This window comes from Formica exsecta, unplaced genomic scaffold (genome assembly GCF_003651465.1).
Source record: "Formica exsecta isolate Colony F162 unplaced genomic scaffold, ASM365146v1 scaffold444, whole genome shotgun sequence".
NCBI classification, from domain to species: domain Eukaryota; kingdom Metazoa; phylum Arthropoda; class Insecta; order Hymenoptera; family Formicidae; genus Formica; species Formica exsecta.
In genome coordinates this window covers 654,357-680,136 of record NW_021851677.1, presented here as the reverse complement: position 1 = coordinate 680,136, position 25,780 = coordinate 654,357, and the positions used below count along the sequence as shown (strand labels likewise).

The window sequence follows — 25,780 nt, the reverse complement described above, 5'->3', positions numbered from 1 at the left end:
CCTGTCGTATTCACTTTGACAAGATATTTAATAAGCATGCTATTAAATTCTAATAAACGGATTCAAATAAAAACAGAAATACAAAAGTAAAAAGCAAAACACGCTTGACGCATCTTTATAGAATGTAATTTTAAATAGTTTTTTAGATGCATTATATTAAGATTACGATTTTTCATATATGCCACCAAACAGTACAGTCTGTACAACCACATTCAATTTCTTTCTTTTTTTTTTTTTACAAAATATGCTGTGGTTTAACTTATTTGTCCAGTCTTCATTAAAAACTATTGCGCGTCACATAGATTTCTGTTTTATTATTATTATTATTAATCGATTATATTATTAATCAGGAAAAAAAACACGCACACACACACACATACAAAGTTTCCGATAAATTGCCGGGTAAATATATTGAAACACTTTAGTAATTCATGTACATGTGTGTGTGTATGTGTGTGTGTTTGGTGTACCATTTTATGCCACTTTACAAAGTACAAATTTCGCTTTTGCACTTTGAACACATTATGATTTTGTTATGACTTTCAAGTGGTCTGCAATTCTTTAGAAGTTTAAACATTCAAAATAGCTTAAATTTACATCCTTATAGATCTAACTCATTTAAAACTTATGAGTAATAAACAGTTTCTTAACATAAAATGAAATTTATTAAATAATGCACACGTAGAAAGCTCGGTATCCCTCTTCTTTGACATTTACAATTAAACTATTTCGAATATTCCAGAGGCGGCGGTATGATGTTTAAATACATGTTGGCTAAATTGAATTGATCACAGTAAGGTGTAGAAAATGATAAATAAGTATCCGCAAATAGCAGAGCTCTTGCGCAACACGCGGGTTACTTTCCTGAAAATCATTCGTGCGAGATCTACTTTTTTGTCGTATTTTATAAATTAAATATAAAAAGGAAAAATAAGTTGCTAATTTATGATCAATTTAATAAGAAAATACTATGATGATTTCTGGATGATTAAATCATTATCTCCTACACATTGCTTCTCAAAAATGGAGCAGTTGAAGGTGAAGCGGTGAAAAAAAAAAAAGAAAAAAACGAATACGTTATTATATGCGATTTGCTTAAACTAGCGTTTGCATCTCACCGAGAATTTCTTTGTCTAGATTAAGCATTGCTCGTTTCGTCAATTTCTTGTTTTAGATATCTATATACCCTTTTATATTTGCATTTTACGTACTGGCATTATATAGTAAAAAATATACAAGATAAAACTCACAAAAAATATGCTCTAAGAAGAATAATATTCCAGGAAAGGCAACTTAGAAATTTAGCTTACGCACTTTCTATCCTCTTATATTCTTATAACGCGACATAAAATAAAATAGTTTTCTAGATTTTGTTCGAAAATACGAAGAAAATACAAAAGAGAAGGAAATTCTTGAATTATATTTCGAATCAATGGAATAGATTTGTCTTAAATGTTAGAATTTTTATGAGACGATATACTTTGCGTCACAAAATCTTCGGGTAAATTAAAAATGTGACATCGCTCTTTTTTCTAGCACAATATTAATGGCAAGCTCCACATTTTGAATATTCTGAATACAGACACAGCATAAAAGGGGAGTGTGTAGGCAATCTTTCTCGATACCAATAATACGTTACGAGTGTTAAATGTTACATCATGCAGAACATAATATGGTACCTCTTGGGATGTAACAATTATATACAGATTTTACGTGATAGGATAAAAGCCGGTATATTTCTCACACAAAAGTCACGTTTTCCTAATAAAATAAAATAAAAAAAAAGAAAGAAATAGTTTATTAGAGAGAATTATCAGAGACACAATAATATTAGGTACAATGTATGTGCATTTTATAATCAAACATTCTCGAAGTCTAGGCGAAAATCCGTACTGAGTGACGCCAAAGTAAGCATCGGGCCAATAAAACTTTTACAAATTCGAATCGAGGAACTATTTTATCGCTCTTCCATGATGCATAAAATAGCACTGCACATTTCACGACAATCTTATAATTCATCGTATACAAAGCTTGGATTTACCTTCCGATATCGTTCTCGCAGTATTAAAATTGCATAGTTTTAATCTGGCTGAAGAAACGAATACATAAAAGCATTTTCCAACCTTTAGTATATCAGACGTCATTCTCTTACTATACAGAGTCGTATATAAATTATTATAAGTGGCTGCCTAATTTAATTTCTTCTTCGTGTGGTGGAAATTTAATTGTAAATCTTAATGGCCTTTTCGAGGTAGTTGATACGAGAGCGCTTTGGCGCTTTGTTGACATGTTCCAGGCCAAGCCAAGGCCTGTGTGGCGATGTGCCTGCGTTTAAAAGTGGATAGACTACAAAATTTATTCTTCATCAGCATCATATTACAATGTACTATGTACTAAATATAGTGAGACTATGCGATTATTCGACGCTCACTTTATTCGCATGCGTTAGAAAATGGAGAATAGAAACATAATTTATACTTACTCTGACCGGAAAATCTAGGAAGGAAATCGTCGACTTTGATACAACAGTCCGGCGAGTCGATAATGAACTGTGGCTTGCCCATTGACACCACCGCGAACTTAAACTTCAAAGTTTTTTTATGAATTCTCATAAGAGATCAAAAAAGATTAGCTAAGGATGCCTACCTTTTCGAATTCTTTTTCCTGTACTCCTAATTTCTTTAGCAATCTATCCTTCATTTTTTGAAAAGGTTCACCCTATAAAGTACAGCGTTACAATTATTAAAATGCATCGTGTGTTACGTGTGTGAATATATATATATATATATATATGTACGTGAAAAGATTTAAATTCAAAAGATCACTCACATTCTTGATTTTGAAGAAAAAGGGTATGCCGAACGTTGAGAAAACGTCTTTATGAAAATGCGCAACAGGAACCAGCATTTCGCCTTCCGCTAGATGCAATTCGTCATTCGGAATTTCTTCTATCCTATACAGCTTGGTGCCTGACGAGTTTAAGTTATCTAAAAGTACATCGTCTCCGGGGCCGGGTAAAAGTTTGTTGCAATTTATTTCTAATATCCTCAGTTTTCCCGATCCGTTTTCCGATAATTCTACTTGCTTCTTAGCCTCCTCGAGTAGAGTGGCAACGGTACCATTTTTATTCGGGTAAAGTATAATCTCCTTCTCCTCTTTAAGTGACGGGCCGACCCATATGCACTTAAACTGTTTCTTGTTTTCTAGCTCGTTTACTCTAATACTGAGCTGTTGATAAAATAATTTCTTTACTTTCGATTTGCAGTACGAAACCAGTTCTTTGAGCGTGCCTTCGAATGTACATTTTAAAGGATGGCCGGGAGAATCTTTATAACTGAAAAAAAAATTTAAGGATAGGACTTCTTTTTTCATCCAAAGAGCATTTTAAAGTAATCGAAACCTCTCGGCGTATAATTGATATTAAAATATAAGTAAAAATATGAATTCTTACTTTTGACATTTAAAGAATTGTAAAAGGTACGGATCTGTGCCGACTCGTTGTGCTACAGCCTTCGCCATTTGATCGTACGTCATTCTTAGCGAAAGTTCCATCGTAAAACCTGGATCGTTGGGAATCGTTTTATCACAAAACGTTACTTCTACCCTATAGAACAGATCTCTGAAAATGCAAATCGTTAGATTAGCAAGCATTGTAATACATTCGGAGATACAATTCCCATATTAGAGTTATAAAAAATAATTAAAATAGTTATAAAAATATATTTATTACTTACTTAAAATATTCTCGACATGTTGGAAGTTCATACATCTCATTATCTCCTTCCTTTTGAAATACAATAATGTCACCGTCCATTAACTCCTCCAAAACTTTTTCCAAGGGTTCTGTTAGATTGTCTATTTTCTCAACTAGATTTGGTTTAATTTCCTCATATAAAGCAAGTTCTGTATCTGGTGGGAATCCCGCGCGTTCATTTAAAATTGGTATGAGCTCCTCTGCAAAATTTATTATCAAAGTTATGTTAAGATATTCTCTAATCTAATTATATAAATGTACATGGTATATGGGAAAAGAGAATAACTATTATATTCTTCTAGTATAGTCATATTATAGAAGTATCTTCAACTTACGGACTTTGGCTACAACAGGCATATAATGATGACCACAGTAATGGATTTTCTTATTTTTGGGATCATAAAGTTTAAAAAAGAGTAAAACATCGGTATCCTTGTCGAAAGGCGGTAATGCCGTCATGTCAGAATCTGGAGGGACAAGTTCGACGAATACATTCCATGGATTATGATTTTCCGCGCAATCGATGATGGGCTTTTGAAGATCAGCATCCGGCTCGATTAATGTAGGTCTGCAGGTTTGATTCGAACGTTGACTGAACGGCCAAATGCGAATCTGTTCTATCGGATATTTCTGCAGAATAAATTTAATGATATTAAATATTTGCTTTATTTCTCTTTTTATCACTTTTTCGATTCTCTAAACTGAAAATTGAAAATAAAATGTTTTCAGAATCAATAATTTTACAATATTATTTTACCACACACGTATGTTTCATATTAAAAAAATTTACACTATTTTGTAAAGAATATTCTTTCTATTGCTTTCTATTCTTACATCAACAAGAAAAAATGTCTAGTCTCTTTTGAAGTTTTTTACCTACCGTCGTGACAATATAGTTTAATCAAGCACTGTATGGTTTACACACAGTACAGGAAATATATTATATTAGATACTACACACCAGTATCGATTTACTTCGTAAATAAATCCTGATACATGTATAAGCACAAGATCAATCTCTAAGCGATATAACGGCGTGTGAAGAAGCACCGAAAGCGCAAAATGTCTTTACTAAGCTTACTTACCAGACTATCACTCAGTAGCTCGAGAAACTCGTGCACAGTGGCCTGCTTACGTACGCGAAATACACGATATAAAGCGTGCTCTGGGTCGTAGAGATCATTTCCTTGGTGACCGTCAAAGCTATCCTCGAGAAGGACATTGACGGTCATGTACAAGTATGCCTCCGTTCTTTCCTTTCTTCTTATCTGTTCCAGCCTCTTCTCCTCTTGCAGCCTCTCCACCAGCTAGACCAACAAAATTAAAATTATCCACGTGTGTACTCGTTTCGTTCTCATTGGATCATTTTTTTCCTCGACTATCTTTTAAATTTATATAATTTGGTCTTTTTTTAGAAAAAGAATGTATCATGCTTTTGAGATTCGAGAACAGATTGTATTCGAAACATCAAAAGAATGACGGTACATTTTTCATTCTGTAATTTTAATTTTGTTCATCTGCCGCTATATCGACTACCACAAGTCAAACAATTACACAATAAAAATTATTTGGCGGTGAGTGATGGTTCCCAGTTATTTCTTGCTGGCTAATAAATACAATATCATACAATAAATATACAGTTAGTAATTAAACATAAAAAATTGATACGGCAAATATAGCGTACAAAAAAAGTATGATATATGAAAATCCTATAGTATTACTTTAATTACATGCGGCGTTATCGTCTCAATATCTAGAATGTGTAATTGTTGATCAGAAAAACAACAAAATACCTTAATTTAGCTATGTACATGCATAATACATACCTATCAAAACATTATAACCACCACCCATGCCAAATAATTATAACAATGTAATGTGTAACTATAGTAGTGTGGAGATGCTTTGTGTAATTTGGAATATCTCCATTACTTATGAATCATATAGAGTAGATGAAAGAGAATAGCGGTAAAAATAAATAAAATTAACGCGATTGCTGCCTGTGAAATTTTCTAGTATCCAACAATTTATTCGTTATTCTTCTTTTTTTTATTTTTATATATAAAATAGTGATGTAGCATTTAAAGGTATCTCACGATTAAAGCTATCATAAAGTATTTACTCTATCGATAATGCTTTAGCGTTCTTCTGTCTCTCTCTCTCTTTCTTTCTCTCTCTTCTTCTAGTTATTAATATATAACAACAAATAAATATATAGATAGCATCTGTCAATGATCGTAATCACTATTAACACGAAGAGAATTTAATGAATTAACGAGTTGTTTAAGTGATTCTTTGTTGAAACACGAAGTTCTTATTTTACTCGTTATTTTGTATGTGTGTCGACTTTAAATATTAGTTCACAAAAACCGCGAAGAGATGAGTAATATAAATCACATTATGTCTCACTCACTAAATAATTCAGTTAAATAATGGATACGCTAAAGAAGACATATCAAGGAAGCTGATGTTGCCGACAAGTACTACTTATATTGGTTATTTTTCCTTTTTCCTGTATATATATTGCAAGAGCTAAAACTCGTCAGCTCGAATCGATACTTATTATATTCTCACTAATAACTCTTTTTGCTTTTTTCTAATTCTCTTACACAATTACTCACACATATCCAATTTTTTCTTGCGATATGTTTGTTCACTTTTCATTCACGGTTTTGATATACTACAGTACAATGATTAAATTTGTTATTGTTATAATATTATACAATGTTTGTTACAATAAAACATTCCCAAAACAATTCTAAGGCTCATCACGATAGTAGTCTGACGATCAGACTTCAAGTTTATCCAATTCAGGATAAGCATTTCTGACAAGAGTGACAAGATAGTAACACGCACATTAGTCATGAATCTTTCTCTTTAATTCCTTGCGTTATCGATATAAAATTGAGTTAAGATAAAAATAAATAAAAAATCACATGTATGTGATTTTCTTATATACGCCTCGAACGCCCGCACTGAAAAAATCCTCATCCTGTCCAAAAAAAAAAAAAAATGTCAAAGGTATTCTATATAAAACAAATCTCTATATAACATGCATTATATAATTTCGTTATTGTAATGTACATGTGTTTACAAAATCACTTTATATCAACCTTCGGATCTTTCCAGACATTACTAAACCATCTTTACTTCACTGCGTATTCGAATTTAGTACATTAGTAATCAAATCTGATAAAGCATGTCTGATCTTTGTATCAAGTATTATATTAAATATGAATACAACACATTGAAAAATGGATATGATATTTATGTAATGTTAACATTTACCAATATAGCATTTCAAAACTGATAGTAATATAAATCTCTGTTAAGAAAATCCAAGACAAAAAATTCAAATTTTATCAAATAAATCCTCTAATTTGTACACAGACTATTATGTAGAATCTCTCAAAAATTAAATTATCAACGTGTGGTAGCCAAAATATATATCGTAACGAGGACAGAAAATCTCCTCGAGTCTTTCTCATATATATATATATATACTCCCAGTCTGATGTGAGTTTAACAATTCTATGCTATGAGCAAGCTCACTGTTGTAGCTCAATACAACATTAAACTTCAGGAAGAATTTGATCGAGAAGCAACGCAAGTAATTTACTCTTTTCGCCTATTCCCGCCTATATCGGCGTTCGTCGGTTAAAAATCATGAATATAGAGATTTGGATTTCGAGGATTTTGAGTGCATGGACGAAGAGTCGTCGTCTCTGTGTGCGAGTCTTTAATCGAGTCAGTCGCGTCTTTGTCACGTTCAAGGTCGCTCAACTCCTGGGAAAGCTCTCTTTGAAGGACGTTTCTGACCTCTTGAGGTATATCCTCTTCCTTGACTTCTTGCAAAACGTTTTCCAGCTCTGAATTTCTTATGTAAACCAGCATATAAGCGTTAGTGCAATGTTTCACAGCCATAGACATATCCTCATCTTGACCACCATAGTTGTGTTCGATAGCTTCCTGTTTTGTACATCGCGAGACAACATCATCGTCGAACTTGCACCACTGCCATAGAACAGATGGAGCAAAATCTTTCAATGTCATTTATAATGTCATTATATAATATACTAATGTAACAAGTTAAGAAATGAATAAGGAAAATTAATACTAATGTAATATTGAAATCATGTAATTATCGTTGAAAAAACTGCACAAGAGAAATAATTGATTATTATTTGTTAAATGATTATTCTGCATAATACATCTTTAAAAACTTTAAAAAAATTTTTTTTCGAACTTTATAAAAAAATAACATTTTGTAAATACCAAAGATGTAAAAATATATGGCTGTACAGACTAGTTTATTGTTTTGATCAGGATATAAAAATAACTAGTTGCTAAAATTTATATATAGAATTCAATATAGATAGTTATAGAATTAGATAGTTATAGATAGTTATAGAATTATAGATAGTTATAGAAATATAGATAGTTATAAAATTATGGTATGTATACATAAAGTATATTAAGAAAATAAAAGAGATTTATAGTATGTATTTAATTCATGATAGATGTCAAAACATATATTTCATTTACCTTGCCATCACCAGCAGGATTAATAAATACAACATAATGTCCACCATGATTGTCACCACTATGGACCAGAACTGCATGTAATGTGTAATCTGCACTTGTTGCTTCTTTGTTTTGCAGATATTTGCCAAGACTAATCTTTTCATAAAACTCGAACCTTAAAAGATAAGTTTACATAACTACTTACACGAAAAACATAAAATAAGATTTATATTTTAGATTTTATAGAAGTTTATATTTTTGTTTTTTAAATATAACTATAACTATGATACACAAATGTATACTATGTAATTTAATAAATATAAGCTCTGATAAGTTTCAATTTCTTACCTGTCATTAAATTTGACAGAACAATCTGTAACTGGATCATACTGGAAACGCATTAAATGTAAATGTAAAACCGGTGGAAATGAGGAGAAGATTACACCCTTTTCTGCTTCTTGTAATCCATGCTCTCCCGCGTCGTATTTATTATCGCCGTCGAGACTTTCTGTACTCACATAATCGCTAAAAGACTCGTAAACTGAAATATAAAAAAATCTATGCATATCTCATCACTTATATATCACACACAAAAACATAATGTCAATTCCAATACTTACTGTTCTTCTTGCCCTTTATATTTAACTGTATGTCATAAAATGTTTCAACTCTTGTGGATTTGTAGTCTATGTTTTTACACTTGATAAAAGAGACCATTTTTCCCTCAAACAATTTTGGCACTGTACCTTCCACGCACGTTCCTTTCATTTTGCTTTCCAGCTTATCTAATAGCTAAAAATGTGCAAGAAAAGTTTATATATATGTATGTATTAATACAGTACAACAAATAGTTTATAGAGTGACAATGCAATAAATGTGCAATGCATAATGTATTTACCACACGTAGAAATTCCTGAACATCATGCTGCATGAAAGAATCCAGCGTTTCCCATCCAAAACTTTTAGTTAATTTCTTTGTACCGACAGGTTTGTCAGAAAATTGTAACTCATGAAAAACCCTTTGCAAGGCTAGTGCGACACTCTTACTCGAATCATCGCTTTCTGTTGGCATTTTATACACCGCTTTTCGCAACTAGAAAGAAAATACATTAATAAAAGATATATTAAAACAATAGGAATATTATATATATTTCTCAAGTTTACATTTTACCAACCTGGTTTGTGAAATACAGAGTTTGTAATAAAGAATTCATGTAACACGTAGCACCTTGATTCTTTAATCCTACATATCCTGTGTGTTTTTTACTGTCCCAACTGACTCCATGGGGTGCATCAGCCACTACATGAACCTAAACAACAAATCACAAACAACAAATATTTAAAAAATCATATATGCTAATCATATGTGTGAAATCATATGTGTGAACAACATTTTTTGCAAAAAAGTTAAATTATATATTATATATTTCGGCAATAATTAAAATACTAACTAGAAATAGCTAAAATAAGGAATCGTGAAAAAAAAATCACAACAGTACTTCAAAAATATTTATTAATAAAAATATGTTACAAACCTCAAGCGTAATTGAATCATCTTTGATAAAACCTCTTTCAGGATCCAAAACGTCCTGCCATGTCATGAAATGGCTAAAGCCCCAATCATTCTCTTTACTATAGAAGAGATGTTGAATTTCTATAAAAATATGAATTATATTATTGCAAGAAAAAGTGTCATTTTAGATTCGATTAAGTTTGTTATGCATGTTAAAAAAAGAAAATTAAAGAACAAGAATTATATTTACTTCTGCTAAATAGCTCTTGTCCTTCTTTACAAGAAAGGAGACGTAACTCAGCGACAGCATAACAACTCCATGATGTCGATTCGCTCTCTCCATTACACTGAAGGAAAAATCCAAGTGATCTCTGCGGCTGTCTTTCTTGTGTCTGACTTGATCGTGGCATCACCATTATTTTCCATGGTAAATTGCGAACATAACATGCAGGTGATAATTGTGAATCTTTCATCTTGGATATATTCTCAACAGTGTATCGAAAAGTTGCTTCGGATCGAGCCTCATCTAAAAAAAAAGAAAGAAAAAAAAATATATATATAGATATAGGGCGTATAATAGTATATAAATAGGAGAATAAAAATTATATCAGTTATAACAATATAAAAATTTTATATGTACATACATGTTATTTAAGATTATATAAGATTATTTTTAAATTACGAAGTAATTTAAACAAAGTTAGTATATTAAAGAAAAATCATTATACCTTCTTCCATCTCTTGATCTTGAACTATACACGCTAATTCTGGTTCACCATTTATAGGACGATTGTCTGTTCCATCCCCCCCACCATCGTTTGGAGTTTCTACAAGAGTAATATCCATTTTTTTTTTTACCAGCAAAATAGATAAATCTGACAAACAAAGAGTGATATTCAATATAGACTAATGTAGAAGTTAACCTTAAATTTCAACAATATAGATTATACAAACAATAAATGTTTATGCAATTGTATTAATTAATTAAGCTATCAATATATATATGCTAAACCATTATGTATACATTGAAAATATAAATAATACATTTTTGCACACAAATTCTGCAATATGGTGCAATAATGATACAAAGTAATTAGTTTACCTAAAGCTGCATGGCAAGTCTGCAAGATCTTTTTTATAAGAACATGAAAATTACAATTTATAGAATACTTCATGTGGAATGTTTCGTTAATAAATAATTATCACAGTATGATTGGTGGAAAAACCAAAATAAAAAAAAAATAAAAAAAAAACAAATTTTCATCAGATGAAGATCATAAAGTTACTATAGGTTAATATTCACACTTCGCGATTCGCACAACATATATTTGTTCGATAAATAAAAATATATTATATGAAAAAACAGAATTGTCAATGTATCGCCAATTTATTCATGTAGAACTGTGGAAATGGTAAATAAAACATAGTGACTATTTGTTCAGTAGCTATATGTATAAGGTACAATTTTCTTTATCAGTAGTATGATTACATTTATTTATCCACGAAAATTTCCGATAATAAAACTGTGACGTAACACATACCGTTTTATATTACCTATGTAATCAGATATATTCAGTATTTTGCCATAACATAATGTATATACTATTTAAGAGGCATTCGTTATATTTCACGAGAAAAAAAAAAAAAAAAAAAAAAAAAAAAAAAAAAAAAAAAAAAAAAAAGGCAATATGTGAGTCTCGCATTTCAAATAGAATAAAATAGTGATAAAAAAAATTAGAATATGTCGAAAATAAAACAACATGCAATATAAACTGTCATGTTTGTAATGTAGAGTATAATTTTTGACTCTTGTAAAGAGTATAAAAAAAGAGATGCGATTTTTCCTCTCTTGAAAAAAAAATCTATAAATAATATTTTTACAATAGTTATATTTATCGCAAAGTCGATGATATAAATCTTCCGTTTCCGTGAAACCTAAGTGAAATAAAGATGGAGAAAATATGGTTAATCGCTGTCAGCGCTAATTAACACCCATGGAAAGCCAGCTGTACACGTCCCTTATATGTATCTAGTCGGGACGTGCGATGTGCCAGCAGTGGCAACGTACGAACGGATCTATAGATCTATAGATTGCTCCTTGGAATAATTTTACGAATGCATGTAAAGCAGTCCGCGAGTCTTTCTCTCTCTCTCTCTAAATATAAAAATCGTTCGGAGAATTGCTTACCATTGGACAGAAAAAAGAAAAAAGAAAATTCGAAAAAAAAAATGTAGCGAGAGGCGCGCGACAGAGAGCGTTCTCTCTCTTTCTCTTTTTCTCTTGTGAGAACGGCTCGCTTTTACGTTCTTAGCGAGGCGAAACGAGGGGGGAAGAGAGAGAGAGAGAGAGAGAGAGAGATAAATAGATTCTAAAGAAAGACAGAGATCGAAAAGCGCACTCACCCTCCTGCGTGTCCATTTCCTCGACCTCGTTAACTTGAACGGGTGCGAGGCTGAGCTGCTTCAGATTCTCCTGGTCGTTTACGTGGTTCATCGCGAAGCCGATGTTGATGGTCGTCTTGATGGCGCCGGGTACCTCGGTGACGGCCTCCGCCGTCGAGGTTACGTTGTCCGCGTTGATCGGTGCCTGCTGCTGTTGATCGTTATCCGCTGTTGGTTGCGCGGTCGCGAACGATGGACGATTCCGGCAAGGTGAAGTTGTTGTCGTTGTCGTTGTTTTACCGAATGCTTTCCTGATCTGGTGTGCTGACGCCGATGTACGTTTCTGTTGTGGATGTTGCTGCTGCTGTTGCTGTTGCGGCGGCGGCGGCGGCGGCGGTGGTGGCGGTGGCGGCGGCGAGGATTGCCGTTGCTGCTCTGTTCCTACAGTCACCCGACTGTTATCCAAGCTCACGTCGCTACCGGGACTCAGCGACGTCGCTTTACCGCACTCCGACGATAGATGTTTGCTCGCAGTTCGCCCAATTTCTGCGGCCATCAAGTGCCCCCACTCGTACGGGGGACGCCCACAGCATATATTCCACCCTGTGTGTTATTAAATCGCTAGGTCCGCGACTCGAGTACCCGTACTACCCGTACACGTACTCTCTTTTCACGTTCCTCCAAATGTCGCCACGGCTACGATCGCGGCTACCTTCGCGGCGGTGGTAGTAGCGACGACGGCGACGGAGACTTCTACGATGATAATAATGATGATGATGATGATGGTGTGGTACTGGTTGTAGTAGTAGCAGTAATAGTAGTGGATGGTGCTGCTGCCACTGCTAGCGATTGACGATGCTAGTCGTGGTAGTAGTAGTGACTGATGGCGATGGTGTTAGTGGCGGCAGCCGTCGTCTCGCTTCACGTTCCGGCGCCTCGCGCACCGACCTCCTCCCCCCCCTCCCGCACACGCACGACCGATCCGTGAAGAACGGTTCTCGCTACGCCGTTTTACCGGCCCTCAGCGATGACGTGATATATATATATATATATATATATACCCGACTACGTCGTCGTATGTACGATGGACGACGAAGATCGCGGTCGACGATGACAACTCACTCCGTTGCCTACTTCGTTCGCTTCCCTTTCGGCTGCTCGTTCGTGTGTCGCTCACGGATCTCGATCGCGCTGATTGCGATTCTCTCGATCGACTCGCCTGCGACTTCCGAGCTTTCACCCGTGTGCCGTTGTCTCTTCAACGGGGTTCTTTTCTTTCTTTCTTTCTCCCCAGCTTCTGGAGCTGGACGTTGCTTAAACGAAGCACGAACGAATACGCGAGCCGATCCTGTACGTCGTGATCGTCGCTCTCGCGGATCTCTCTCTCTCTGTCACGCGAAAATAAACAAAATGGCGACGAGTGTGACGGAGCGGTTGCGGTTGCGCTCGTTACCAAACGGCTTCAATCGCGTACGCACTGATATATACATACGCGAGCACACACGGTATTCAATCTCCACGGGTAAATTGGATTCACATAGATGGTCTACTCGATGCTATAGAACGGCCTAGTCGAGATATTAAAATTATTTCTCACGAGATGAGAGATAGAAATATAAGAATTTGTAAATAAATTTTCTCCGAAAGTTTCTACATAATTGAAATCCCAATCACGTTACCATTAATGTTTTTTATAGATAGTACTATCTCTTTTTGACGATTTTAAGCTGCGTCGTAATTAAAGCGGAATACAATAGGTATTATGGATCTGTTCTTTATAGCTGAACTGACTGCACTAATTTAGAGTTTATCTTTTTTTCTCTACATTGGAAGAAAAAAGATTGCTGCACTAGCGCCAAGATATTTATATATCCCGATCGGATTATTTTTTCCGAGTCACACAATAGTTTCATACGTTTTAAATTTTCCCGCCATCTCGTTCGACCTCGACGAACAAAGGGTCTGTTCTTTATAGCTGAACTGGCTGCACTAGTTCAGAGCTTATCTTTCTCCTTCCAATGGGGAGAGAAAAAGATAAGCTCTGAACTAGTGCAGCCAGTTCAGCTATAAAGAACAGACCCTTTGTTCGTCGAGGTCGAACGAGATGGCGGGAAAATTTAAAACGTATGAAACTATTGTGTGACTCGGAAAAAATAATCCGATCGGGATATATAAATATCTTGGCGCGATGACATGTTTAAGTTTTTATTTAAACATATAAGCATATAATCGAGTACATTTAAATAGAATTCCTTCCGTTTTTGTGACGAGAATATTATGAGAATATTCTCGTTATGAAAAAATTCTACTTGTCAAATCAGTATACACGCGTATGTGTGTGTAAAGAAAATAAAACGGTGTGCTTTATGGTGCCGATTTTTTACGATTTGCATCGAATCCTGTGCGCTTCTGATTTACGATGGAGATAATTAGATATATATTTTACTCCATATTGACAGATTTGCATGTACATTTAAAAATGTATCACAGTACAGTAAGAGTTTCAAGACATTTATAAAAAGGACAGGTAGCACATTACTAATTATATAAATGTCTCAAATAATCTCTTATTGCATATATTAAACCATGCTATAAAGCATTCATTGATAATTATATATAATGTCTTAATGAACAAAAGCTTTATTAAGTTATAATTGTATGTTTTGAAAATAATTTAATCATAGGCAATAAATAATCTATGCTGGGCATGATCGCACTTATAGTTTGTTTTACAATATTGTTTTATTTTTCTATTTTTTTTTAATATATAATTAAATATATAAATAAGCCAATTAACATGTGTGTATATGTGTGTTGTTATATAATTATATTATAACATAAAATTTTGTTTATGTATCTCATTACATATTAATTCATACATATTGATAATTACAGATATAACTACAACATAGATTATTTATTTTACCTTATTTTTTTTTATTTTATTTCTAATTAGACCAGAGATCTGAATCGAATTGCAAGCATACAGCAGATTGAGTACATAACTATGTATTTAACGATTTAGATAAGGCATGGTTAAGGCAACCTGCTCGGTAGACTTAAAGATCTTGACCTTAACAATTCTTAGTCTCGCTTCATTATTGAAGCTTCAGAAATAGTACGTAAAAGATGTTTTTAGGCACCTAGATTGGCAACCTGTCTACATAGTTACAAAGAAGAAGTTATCACAAGTCATTAAAGTATGTAACCCGACACGAGATGTATCAGGACATATAGAAACATATTTTTCTATTTTAACATTAATTTTTTGTTTGGAGTACGCACGAGCACCTCATCGTTTTGCATCTTTTGATATTTTACTCGCAATAAAACAATAGAATACATACGCATATAATAATTTAAGCAATAAACCATTGAATCACATCTTTCTTAAAATACTTGCAATTCACTTATTACCTAACACATACATTATATATTTGTCTTTTCTTTTTTAGTACATTATATTGTAATAAGTATAAGTACTCTCTCTTTCTTTTCTATTAAACGTTCTGCAATATACTTGGAACTTTTTAAGCGTATTAAACTCCACTCTCTCCAAGTGTATATATTGTTGTGGAGTTTAATTTTTATATATATTGTATATTTTTTATATTGTTCAACATATATATAATTATATTATCTTTTTAGTCTGTTTTATCTTTTTATCTGTTAATAATACGTAATATTCTCTAAATATATAATATTGTGCCTATTTTATATATAAGATAAAACTCTTGAAAATATTGTGTGTAATATAGAGTAATCAAAAATAACAATAAAATAAATTAATAATATAAATAACACAACATATAATCAAATAATTAAAGACAATATAGTCATAATAAATTATAATCAAATTGAAAAGTATACATTTGTATTTATGAATTTGTTTAATATTTTAGTAGTCATAATTAATAATAAAAATATAGAAAATAACTATATAAATTTTTAAAAAGCCAAAGTTAATTATTAAAAAATTATATAATATGACTTGTATATTGCATCACATGTTGCACATGTACATATCTATCCTTCAATTATTTTATCACATTTTTGCTATAGCAAAAATGTTAAATCTAATACTGATACATAGATACCTTGTTTGTGCGTGCATACTTGTTATTGTGTAACAATATTGTATAGAAGTTCGGGGTTTTATAATTAGCCGTACTTTGTTATTATTATCAATATCTGCAGTAAAGTATTGATAGAAGTAGTAGGACATCTCTCTCACTATCAAGAATCATTTTGTCACCTTTCCAAATTAATGTTGTACACTATTCAAAACTAATAATACAATTCAAAACGACAACACTAGTCAGCTAATTTCTATTTTTCTTTAATTGTTAGTAATTATGTATATAATTACTAACGCAATTATCCTACATGCATAATGCTTAAGAAAAAAATATTTCTTGTGAATCCTTCTTTGAGACGATACAATGTGTGGTCCCAATAAATAAGAATATAAACTTAATAAATGGAGATATTATCTCTAAATGTTAGCGACTAATATAATTCTATTATAATGTGTATTGGCCCAGTAATTTATGGTCTATAATTTATATTACATCTAAGTTGAACATAAAAACACTCGTTTCAAATTAAAAGACAGTAAATTCAATAAAGGGACAACCTGACTTATAATGTTGATTAACTTCCATACATAGCGATAATTATTTATAAATATCTTCATTTGATATTCATAAAATCAGTATTTTAAAATATTTTGCACAAATTCTTACAAGTTTCTTGAAATATTAGTCGAGTTGCATTTTGATAAATACTGCAACATATATGTATCAATATTTACTATAAAAATTTATTGACATAAAACAAAATTTGTGAACGTCTCGTGTGTGCCACACACACATAGCCAAATAATATTTTACTTCATATAAATCCTCATATAAGTTCTCTAATATACATGTGGCACAATACGAGAGTCGGAAATATACCGACAGTACATTTACAAAATTGTCATATCATCATTTAAATTACTAAATGAACATTTTATTTCACTGCTTGACTAGATTTTTACAGTGTTCACTGATAATAGTAATCTATTATACAAATCCCTCTCCTCTTTTACTAGCAAAATGTTTCTTATCACTGCTATAAAAAAATGGACAGACTTAGTGAATACATAAATCGAACAAAAGAAACGTGGTATCTATTATGAAAACGATCATTTAAGCGATCATTTTCTCATATCGCCTAAGATATTAAAAATCCGGCAAATATCTTTATTTGTATATATGTATAATCAATTTACACGCTCGCAATAATCTCCAATTGCTTTATTGGATCGAACAAACCTTTGAAGTTCCGAGAGAATCATCCATCGCCGCCGCGCGCCTCCTAATGCCTTCCAGGTATACCTCGCGATTGAAAAGACCAGCGCCAAGCGGAATTCTAAAAATAAATAGCAACATATAGATTGTTACCGGTATATGTTATGTGTAATATACGTATGAAACTATGAGTTATATGACCTTCATCATTTGATAGATTATCAATAAATGATAGATACGTACGTATCGATACCCGGTCTCAACGTAGTTTTAAAAACTCCCCAGACCGGTTTGTGATCCGAGGTGCAAATACTGGGAACGGAATCGTATACCAAGCACTCTATAGCTCCGTCTTTATGCGAGCTGGCACTCTCGTGACTAACACGCCTGATGTATCCCCTGGTGTGACCCTTCCCTTTGAAAAGAATTCTATCGGTGTAGGCGGGAGTGCGTTGCTTGCTGCTGGAATCAAAATTCTGCGTTCCTGGATCGTATTTGTAAGTAGGAGGAAAAGTGATAGGGGCTTCCTCGAAACCGCGTAATATAGCTCCTTCGTTTAGAATAGTTCTCAATTGATCCTTGCGCAAGTTTATCGGTGACTCTTGCGGAAAGCATGTATTCGTGATCCACTGGATCACTTCCTCTCTCGGCTGAGCTAGACGGAAGTTTAAGTCACCGCACCAAAATACGCAATCGAAATTTTGCGTTACATCTGAAAAATACCACATTTATTATTTATTATTACATGCAATGTACAAAATGCAAGATTATCGATTGTAACACTTAGAATACCTTTGCTTTTATGCCTGGTAGGTAGTTCTTTGGGAAGGTCAAGATTTCTAATTATTCTCTTTATATCATTGACTCGTTCTTTCACTTTATCTTGATGTGCGGTCAAGTGAGCGGTGACGAAGAGAAAACTGGTGCCGAATATCATGAGAGCTATCGCTACCGCACCCTTCGTTCTAAACGCCGTTCCGGTTCTTGTCGAGAAACTATCTTCTTCCGGGATGGAGCAGAACCAGATCAGATCTCGTCTCAGAAATAATGCGAGGTGAAGTGTACCGAGATAACTGCTAGTGAGCAACACGTGCGATGGTCCGAGTGTCTCCTGCAGAGCTGCTTCCCATTCATTTCGTTCGGAGCACGACTCTTGCGTTCCTATAACTAGCAAGTCGGGAACAGTCTCTATGTCGGATGGCAACATAAAATCGTTCAACTCTTTCGGCGGAGTCTGACCGTTCATGTTCCATGTGCCGATAAAAATTTTCAATTCCCGATTCGGCAATACTTTCTCGAGTTCAACCGATCCGAGTAAAGAATTGGCGGCGATCCTTCCGTGAAGAAAATTTCTGCGAAATTGAATTTGGTTGGTCATCGAAAAAATAATACGAAATATAATATAACAATTACTTAAAAAAAGGAATATACCTTTCTCTTGCTTTCTGAGTAGGAATCAAATTAAGTACTTGTGCGGCGAGTAATGATTGCTTCGCTAAGCTATCCATAGACGCTGTTGTTTGGCCAAAGTAACGATCTTTCTTTTTGGATAGAGCATCGTGCGATGTTGAACGTGGCTTATGTTGGATCGGTGCACTTTTAATAGATTCTGGACTAGAATGTCTCATAGAATTTGTCGGTGAGTTTACAATCAAGTTATCCGCGGATCTTCTATGAAGCAATTTACGACGTAATTGTTCCGATATACTCGGCGATAATGATCCGGAAGAAGAGTTTTCACCTGAAACAGTTTATTATGATATGTTATATATAAGATTTTGTTAAATTGGAAATCATACATCATAGTTGCGCCAAGAAAAAAAAAGATCATACATAATTTTGAAAGCAAAGAACATATACTGTTTGGACAAATATATCTTGTGCCTAGAAATTAGATTCATAATAGTATTACGGTATTCTAATGCCGTAATGAAACTAAATTGCTTCAATTACCGCCTACCACAATCTTAGCACTCTAACGTACAGATTTGCGACATCATCGAAGTTTATTAACATTAATAATTGCTCGGCATGATTTATCAACACCTTAAAATCTTCTTGTGCAATCTAACACATACACATCGGTAAAATTATTTAATTAATATAATCATACATATTTGGAACTAGAATAGTCCATGCTATTTGAATCAAGCAATTTGCCATACTAGTCCCAAAGTAATATTGGTATTGTTCCAGCTCTAATACATAGGTGTATGTATATAAAACCTATATATGTATAAAATCATCCTACTAATATATGCACATATCCTAGTATTTTATAATAATATTTCATTAGAAAATAGAAATATATAAAAAACAAACAATTACAGATGCGCACAAACAACATCATAGCATTAGACATATACCTGTTACTTAACACATTTATATTTCTAATCTAATCTAGATATAAAATAATTGTATAATTTTCCTAATAAAACTAATATATATACACACAAACATTTATATTGTTAATTTAACAATTTTATAATGCTGAAGAGAAAAGTTCAATACCCCATAAGAGAAAAAAATGTAAAATAGCAAAAATATAAGAATCAAAAATTTTAAGCAGCGTATAAATTTCGTGTATCATTTTGTACCTTCTTTCCCCAGCTTTTCGCAAGCAGTTTCATGATACTGAACCATACTGTAAACTTCCATAGGATTGTAGAACTGCCGTTCCATTTGCAGGAAGAAATAAGTAATATACTTTCCTTTTGTAAAGTAATCATCCTTAAAGTATTTCTGAATTTTTTCAGACTCAATCAGATGTTCATTTTCATCTTCTGAAGATTCTTCGAATGAGTTTTCCGTTGAGTCTGCAGAGAAGTCACTATCTTCACTACTCTCTGGAGAAACTACTTTTGTTTCTTTTATTAAAAATTTACATGTATCGCTCGTAACACTAGCATTAGAAAGAGGTTGTAATATTGCGCTATTGGATTTTGTTTCATTATTATGGCGCAATTTATCAGTATCTCCTAAATATGACCGACAAGTTACCTCTATGTTTTCCTGTTTTAAAAATGCAATTTTTGTATTCATATATCTATCTGATCCTAATTTAGAATCCTGCTCGTTTTCTGTAACATTATACTTTTGACAGTCCGCATTCTTATCATCAGCTACATTAAGTTTGGAATTTTTACTCTTTCCAATAATTACATTTTTACAATCTCTTTGCATATTTGACAAATTCTTATAATTATATTCTTCTTTTTCAGATGGACTTTTTTCCACAACTGTTACACAAGTTTCACTATTCTCAGCCGTTCTCGGTGTATCTTTTTGTTTAGAATTACAAGATACACTTCGCGAATTGTCAGTCTGTCTGTTATCAAATGTTTCCTTCTGTATATAAAATTCTGCCTGCCTTTCTAATTCGTCTTTTTTTTTAAATACGTTTCGTAACTTGTTAAAGAAAGATCTCTTTCTTTTTTTCTTATTTGGACTCGACATTTTCAATGGATTATTCGCACTTTCAGTGAGCAAGGAAGAGACATGCACACAATGTGTGTCAAAGATAAGATGTTAGAGATAACTGACTGTTACTAACTCCACGTCTACAATATAATCACAGCTCTTTACATCAATACATACATACATACTAGAAATGTAATGCTCTGTCTTGCACAGGCTTTAGAATGTAAAGTAGAGGGGATGTGCAAGGTCATCTGAGCATCATCAAATCATATTATACCATGTACATAAAAAGAAGAGGTGTAATACTTAAGTGGAATTAAATATGAGGTAATATTGCATCAGAGTATTGGATGATTCTTACCACACTATTTTTTTTTAAATAAAATATTAGATTCCACCGTATATTGCGAATGTGATCATTTATTATTCAATCACTCAATCATAAAAATGCTTATTTATTAACTTGTTAGTAATAGGATATTCTTAATATGTAAATTTCGTATTTCTACCTAACTCATTAATAAAACTTGATTAGTATAATGAGAGAGAATGTGTTTACCTTCTATATAAGAACTATAACGTTGCTCCTTCCTCGCTGCTACATTATTTCTTTTGACTACAGTCTCTTGAGCCATCTGAGCTTGGTCATTCGGAACATGCATTTCTTCCTTCTCGACTAGTACATCCGTTTGACGATTCCCGTTGATGGAAGCTACCTCGGATTTGACCGAAGTACGACTTAACGTCGTAGGGGAAAGCCTACTGACGGTTAAGCTCTGAGGTGGCGTTCTGCTACGTTCAGTCATGGCGCAACACAGGGACAGTTTAGTGCTAGTTTGAGATCCATGTTGTGAGTTTTCTATCTTAGAATTTTTATTCGAATCTCCGTCTTTGTACGATGATTCCAAGCAGCCAACCTTGGTTTTCTTGTTCATAAGTATGCGACAGAGAGACTTTTTCTTCTGTTTTGATTTTGGGGATACATCTACTTTGGCGATATTTGAAACACTAGAGATGTCATTTCCATTGCTCTGCTCCATAATACTCGTAGCTAATGCATTAAGTACAAAAGATCAGTGATTATATTTTTTATATTACTATTCTCCTTGATTATTTGAATATTATAAGATCAATTTTTCTTTATACTATAACTAGTAAAAAATTCTTTACTTGTACAGTACATATCAAAATATATAATGTGGAAAAATTTTTTCAAAGAAAAAGACAGAGAGAGAAATATTTCTTCTATATATAAATGATTAATAAATTTCCAAAGTTAACATGCAATCTCTCTTATTTGCTGTTATATGAAGTACATCTAATGTTTGAAATTTCTTACATCGTCACTATTGTTATTTAAAAACAACGTTCTTTATGTCAATTGTTTGTGCTTCAATAAATATCCAAGCTTATATCTAAATTCCTCTGTAGAATCAATTGCAACGTAATGCATTATGACATATCTTATAAGTACTTATCATCACATAATGTTTTGGTATCAGTTCCATTCTCAGTCAGCTATCCTGTTATGGGGCTACATGTTTAATGCGAATAGATACTCGGTATCTGTTTCACTCGATGGTGTACTAATATTAAGTACATTGTTAACATAAGTACTAATATTGTACTTAAAACAAATAATACTTTTGAAGTCTGGACTAGAGTCGAAAAAACAGTGTGCAACTGCAAAATTTAACGCCAACGTATGTATCGAATCCGCATATCCTCCCGATAGCGCAGTTGCATTTCCGTATAGGAGGCACAGGACGAATCCATTAGACGAGTTACGTCCGGTAATCACATCGCTTCTCATTCAACATTTCGATCGGTTCACACAATTCTGTAGCATTTAATATATTTTCGTATACATATTTCAGTCTGATTGTCATAAGGTCGAACGACGCTACCTCGATTCGCGCGTGTTTATTTCACGATACTTGTACTACATATGTATGCATCTATGTATGTACGTACGTACATACATACAAGATTCGGCTCGCATTTCGCATTGACGATCGGCGTCGACACGTCATTCACGCCCGAAAATCCATAATAAAATCGCCGTGATTTGTTCGAGCGCGTCTACGATCCACTCTGACTTCAGCCTCCATTCCCGCAACGACGACGCGTCAAGCACATCGCGCGTTCTCAAGAGTCACGGGCGTACATTCCTCTCATTTATCTCTCGCCGCAAATCGTCACAACACACAACACTGCGATTACGACCCGCATACTCTGGCGCCGACACGATTCGCGCAGCCGTTGCGCTGTCGCAGCAGACGACGTCTGGATCTGGTGGATCCGCCGAATTTAACGATCGACGAATCCGCCGTTCGTCTCCCTGATAAAGGGATGAAGAAATGGCCGGAAATTGTTTTCTCGCGATAAAACGCCGCAAACGGCGCAGAAAAGCGCGCGAGAAATCGAGAGAACGACGCGAGAAAAAATCTGCGATAGCGCACAAATGTCAAATCGAGCAGACGACATGGACTGCCGCCATGTTGATTCGGCGCGGCAGCGCCAGAGGTAGCTAGAGTACCAGATGTCGCTGAGCATCGCCTTTCGACCGCCATATTTATTCTAGCGGACCAATAGCGGAGCGTGTAATTGGAGCATCGTCACGTTCATGTATTTAGTTATTTTTTCATACTGGCACTTCCTCCCGACTCTCATTTTTAGCGTCAAAAGACGTCATGTGATCAAAAATGACAAATTGATATCTTTATCCTTAGTCATTATTTTTACTTTTATTGTGAAAAGGTATCTTAACGTGCGGCTAATTGCGCATAGACCAAACATGGCTGATCGCTTATACTTTTCTCTATCTCGTCACTCTATCGCGTCGCACCACACGCACGCAACGCACACATACTTTGTTAGCCAGTGGCGGGCTGCGTTGTGATAATGTTTTGTTTACATCGGGTGCTCGACGACGACGGCATCCAGGATGCTCGACGAAAATGCGAATGAAGAATCAGTCCGCAACGACAGATATAAAGGTAGACTTTTTCATTTTTTTTTTCCTGTCAAGCTTTTGATCGCGTGTCGCGCTTAAGGCGTTCCCGCGAAATTCCCGGTCGAACAGCTGATGACAAAGGGAATTTGCGCATCGCAGAATTACGCTCTAAATTTGCATCCGAGTGCGTTCGCGACGCGAGAACGTAATGTGACATATCGGTCGCATAGGTTCTGACGATCGGCGAGAAATATTGGAAATCGACGAAGATCGGAGTCGACGCGCGTTTCGCGTCCGGGGAATGTTCGAGAAAGAGGCGAAATAGGAGCAGCTGTCACATCATACATATGCACACATACACACCAACACGTGCACCCATATTTACGTCCTACGCCTTTCCCGCGAGTCCCTGCTTCCAAATAACAATTTCGAATATAGTACCTCGAGAACAGAGGGAGCGACCTTGGTTATTTCGCTCGATTAAGTATCGACAAATAGGTTACTACCAGCAACGGTTGCGAACTATTCTTCAAAGGCGAGTATTAAAATAAAACTGAATTTTCGGATTAGAATGAAATATTGACGTTGATTCAAGAAAAAGCTATGTGTCCTCTTGCTTTAGGGAGAAAAATAATTCTGAAAATTTGTCAAGGAGGAAGGTTTTCAAAATTGTAAACGGTACGCGTCGCAATGCGACATAAATAGTATGAATGATATACAAATTCATAATTTTATGACGAAGTTATTTGAATATCAATATTTTAGAAAATTTAATCGCAAGGAAATGATTGTGTGAAATCATTATTATAATACGTTAATAGTTTGAAAAGCTGAAATTTTATATAGTATACTCTTTCATCTCTTCCTATCTCTTTTTTTTTTCTAGATTATTTCATATTTAAATTTTTCTTAATAAAATCAGGATCTTTTTATTAAAGAAAGTCCGATTGCATAATCCAGACAGCACACAATATTTATAAAATATGTACAAAATATAATTATTTGAATATTTTATAAATATATTTGTGACTTTAGATTTAACAGATCATTTATCATAAATATCATCAAAATATTTATAAAAATATTGAGAAATATTTATAAAATATTACTATAAATATTTATTTTTCACTTAGCCATAAATATTATATAAAAATAGTTCATATTTTAATAATAATAAAACATCGAATAAAGTTTTTATTTCTTTTCTTAACGTAAACAAAATATGTAAACCAAACATGTATAAAATATTTATATATATATATATATATTTCAAAAAATAAATAGTAAACAATATTTATGAATATTTATCATAAATATTGTGTGCTGTCTGTAAATAAAAAAGACTTGTAGCGCGCATCTTCCCGGAATAAAGAAAGGAGAACTAATGTACAATAAAATTTTTTTTTTCTCAACGTGAGGGATATATAGGGGACAAAATCATTGAGAGAAATTGTCGGCCGCTCCCGTTGTGTTTTCCTCGCGTCTCGCGTCGCATCGGCTCTCGGCTCTCCCGAAAACGGAAACGTGAATCGCGTCGCCAGCCGCCACCGCCAGGTGTCGGGCCGGCGTACGGCTACGGCTGGTTTGCTGTGTAGACGGCCACCATTGTTGAAACACTGCTTTGGTTGATGCCCCGACGATTTTCGGGGCCGAAAATCGTAAATTCGCCCGTGCGGAAGGGCCTCGTTGCGGTAGGTGCGCGTTAAATCCGATCGTCGCAGAGTACGTGCGCCGCGACGACCGTGTCTTGCTCGCGAGCTGCGCGAGCGAGATCACGACGATCGGTCGCACACATCTCGGTAATAGTCGTCTGTAGTCGTCGTCGTCGTAGTAGTACGGGAGAGAGACGGCGTGCCCAACCGGGAAAAACGCAGCGAGACTCGTAGTGCGTGGCCATCGATTTATACGAAGGAGAAAGAAAGAGAGAGAGAGACACGA

General features: G+C 34.2%; 2 protein-coding genes across 8 annotated transcripts; both read right to left on the bottom strand.

Annotated features, from left to right (window-relative positions):
- Positions 1-216: 216 nt before the first annotated feature.
- Positions 217-13,950, bottom strand: LOC115240687 (ubiquitin carboxyl-terminal hydrolase 7). 4 transcript variants are annotated; one of them, XM_029815984.1, is made up of 18 exons: positions 12,194-13,950; positions 10,519-10,617; positions 10,041-10,316; positions 9,813-9,931; positions 9,453-9,587; positions 9,176-9,370; positions 8,898-9,069; positions 8,626-8,818; positions 8,299-8,452; positions 7,573-7,767; positions 4,839-5,060; positions 4,090-4,384; positions 3,735-3,954; positions 3,452-3,619; positions 2,830-3,334; positions 2,647-2,718; positions 2,483-2,579; positions 217-2,346 (listed from the first exon to the last, which is right to left on the bottom strand). In XM_029815984.1, the coding sequence occupies exons 1-18, from the start codon at positions 12,726-12,728 to the stop codon at positions 2,222-2,224; spliced, it is 3,777 nt and encodes a 1,258-aa protein (XP_029671844.1). In that variant the 5' UTR covers positions 12,729-13,950; the 3' UTR covers positions 217-2,221. The 4 variants fall into 4 exon arrangements, with proteins under 4 accessions (XP_029671844.1, XP_029671845.1, XP_029671842.1 ...); XM_029815985.1 differs by having other exon boundaries at positions 217-2,325; positions 2,483-2,585; positions 12,194-13,949; XM_029815982.1 differs by having other exon boundaries at positions 2,483-2,585; positions 12,194-12,728.
- Positions 13,951-17,406: 3,456 nt separating this feature from the next.
- Positions 17,407-23,384, bottom strand: LOC115240719 (inositol polyphosphate 5-phosphatase E). 4 transcript variants are annotated; one of them, XM_029816044.1, is made up of 7 exons: positions 22,226-23,384; positions 21,446-21,937; positions 20,064-20,282; positions 18,898-19,207; positions 18,259-18,818; positions 17,710-18,178; positions 17,407-17,587 (listed from the first exon to the last, which is right to left on the bottom strand). In XM_029816044.1, exons 2-7 carry the CDS (start codon positions 21,924-21,926, stop codon positions 17,473-17,475), a joined length of 2,154 nt encoding a protein of 717 aa, XP_029671904.1. In that variant the 5' UTR covers positions 21,927-21,937; positions 22,226-23,384; the 3' UTR covers positions 17,407-17,472. The 4 variants fall into 4 exon arrangements, with proteins under 4 accessions (XP_029671904.1, XP_029671905.1, XP_029671906.1 ...); XM_029816045.1 differs by having other exon boundaries at positions 21,446-21,933; positions 22,365-23,384; XM_029816046.1 differs by lacking the exon at positions 20,064-20,282 and having other exon boundaries at positions 21,446-23,384.
- Between the last annotated feature and the right edge of the window lie 2,396 nt (positions 23,385-25,780).

Bases quoted from the DNA above. Each gene is read 5' to 3' on its own strand.
- LOC115240687 (XM_029815982.1), bottom strand. From the start codon at position 12,728: ATGGCCGCAGAAATTGGGCGAACTGCGAGCAAACATCTATCGTCGGAG. The intron at 8,819-8,897 runs GTAAGTATTGGA...TTTATATTTCAG, and splicing joins TATAAAGGGCAAGAAGAACA to TTTACGAGTCTTTTAGCGAT. The intron at 4,385-4,838 runs GTAAGTAAGCTT...TTTATTCTGCAG, and splicing joins AGCTACTGAGTGATAGTCTG to AAATATCCGATAGAACAGAT.
- LOC115240719 (XM_029816043.1), bottom strand. From the start codon at position 20,922: ATGTCGAGTCCAAATAAGAAAAAAAGAAAGAGATCTTTCTTTAACAAG. The intron at 19,208-20,063 runs GTACAAAATGAT...AAACTGTTTCAG, and splicing joins CGAAAAGCTGGGGAAAGAAG to GTGAAAACTCTTCTTCCGGA. The intron at 17,588-17,709 runs GTACGTATCTAT...ATTTATTTTTAG, and splicing joins TTGAGACCGGGTATCGATAC to AATTCCGCTTGGCGCTGGTC.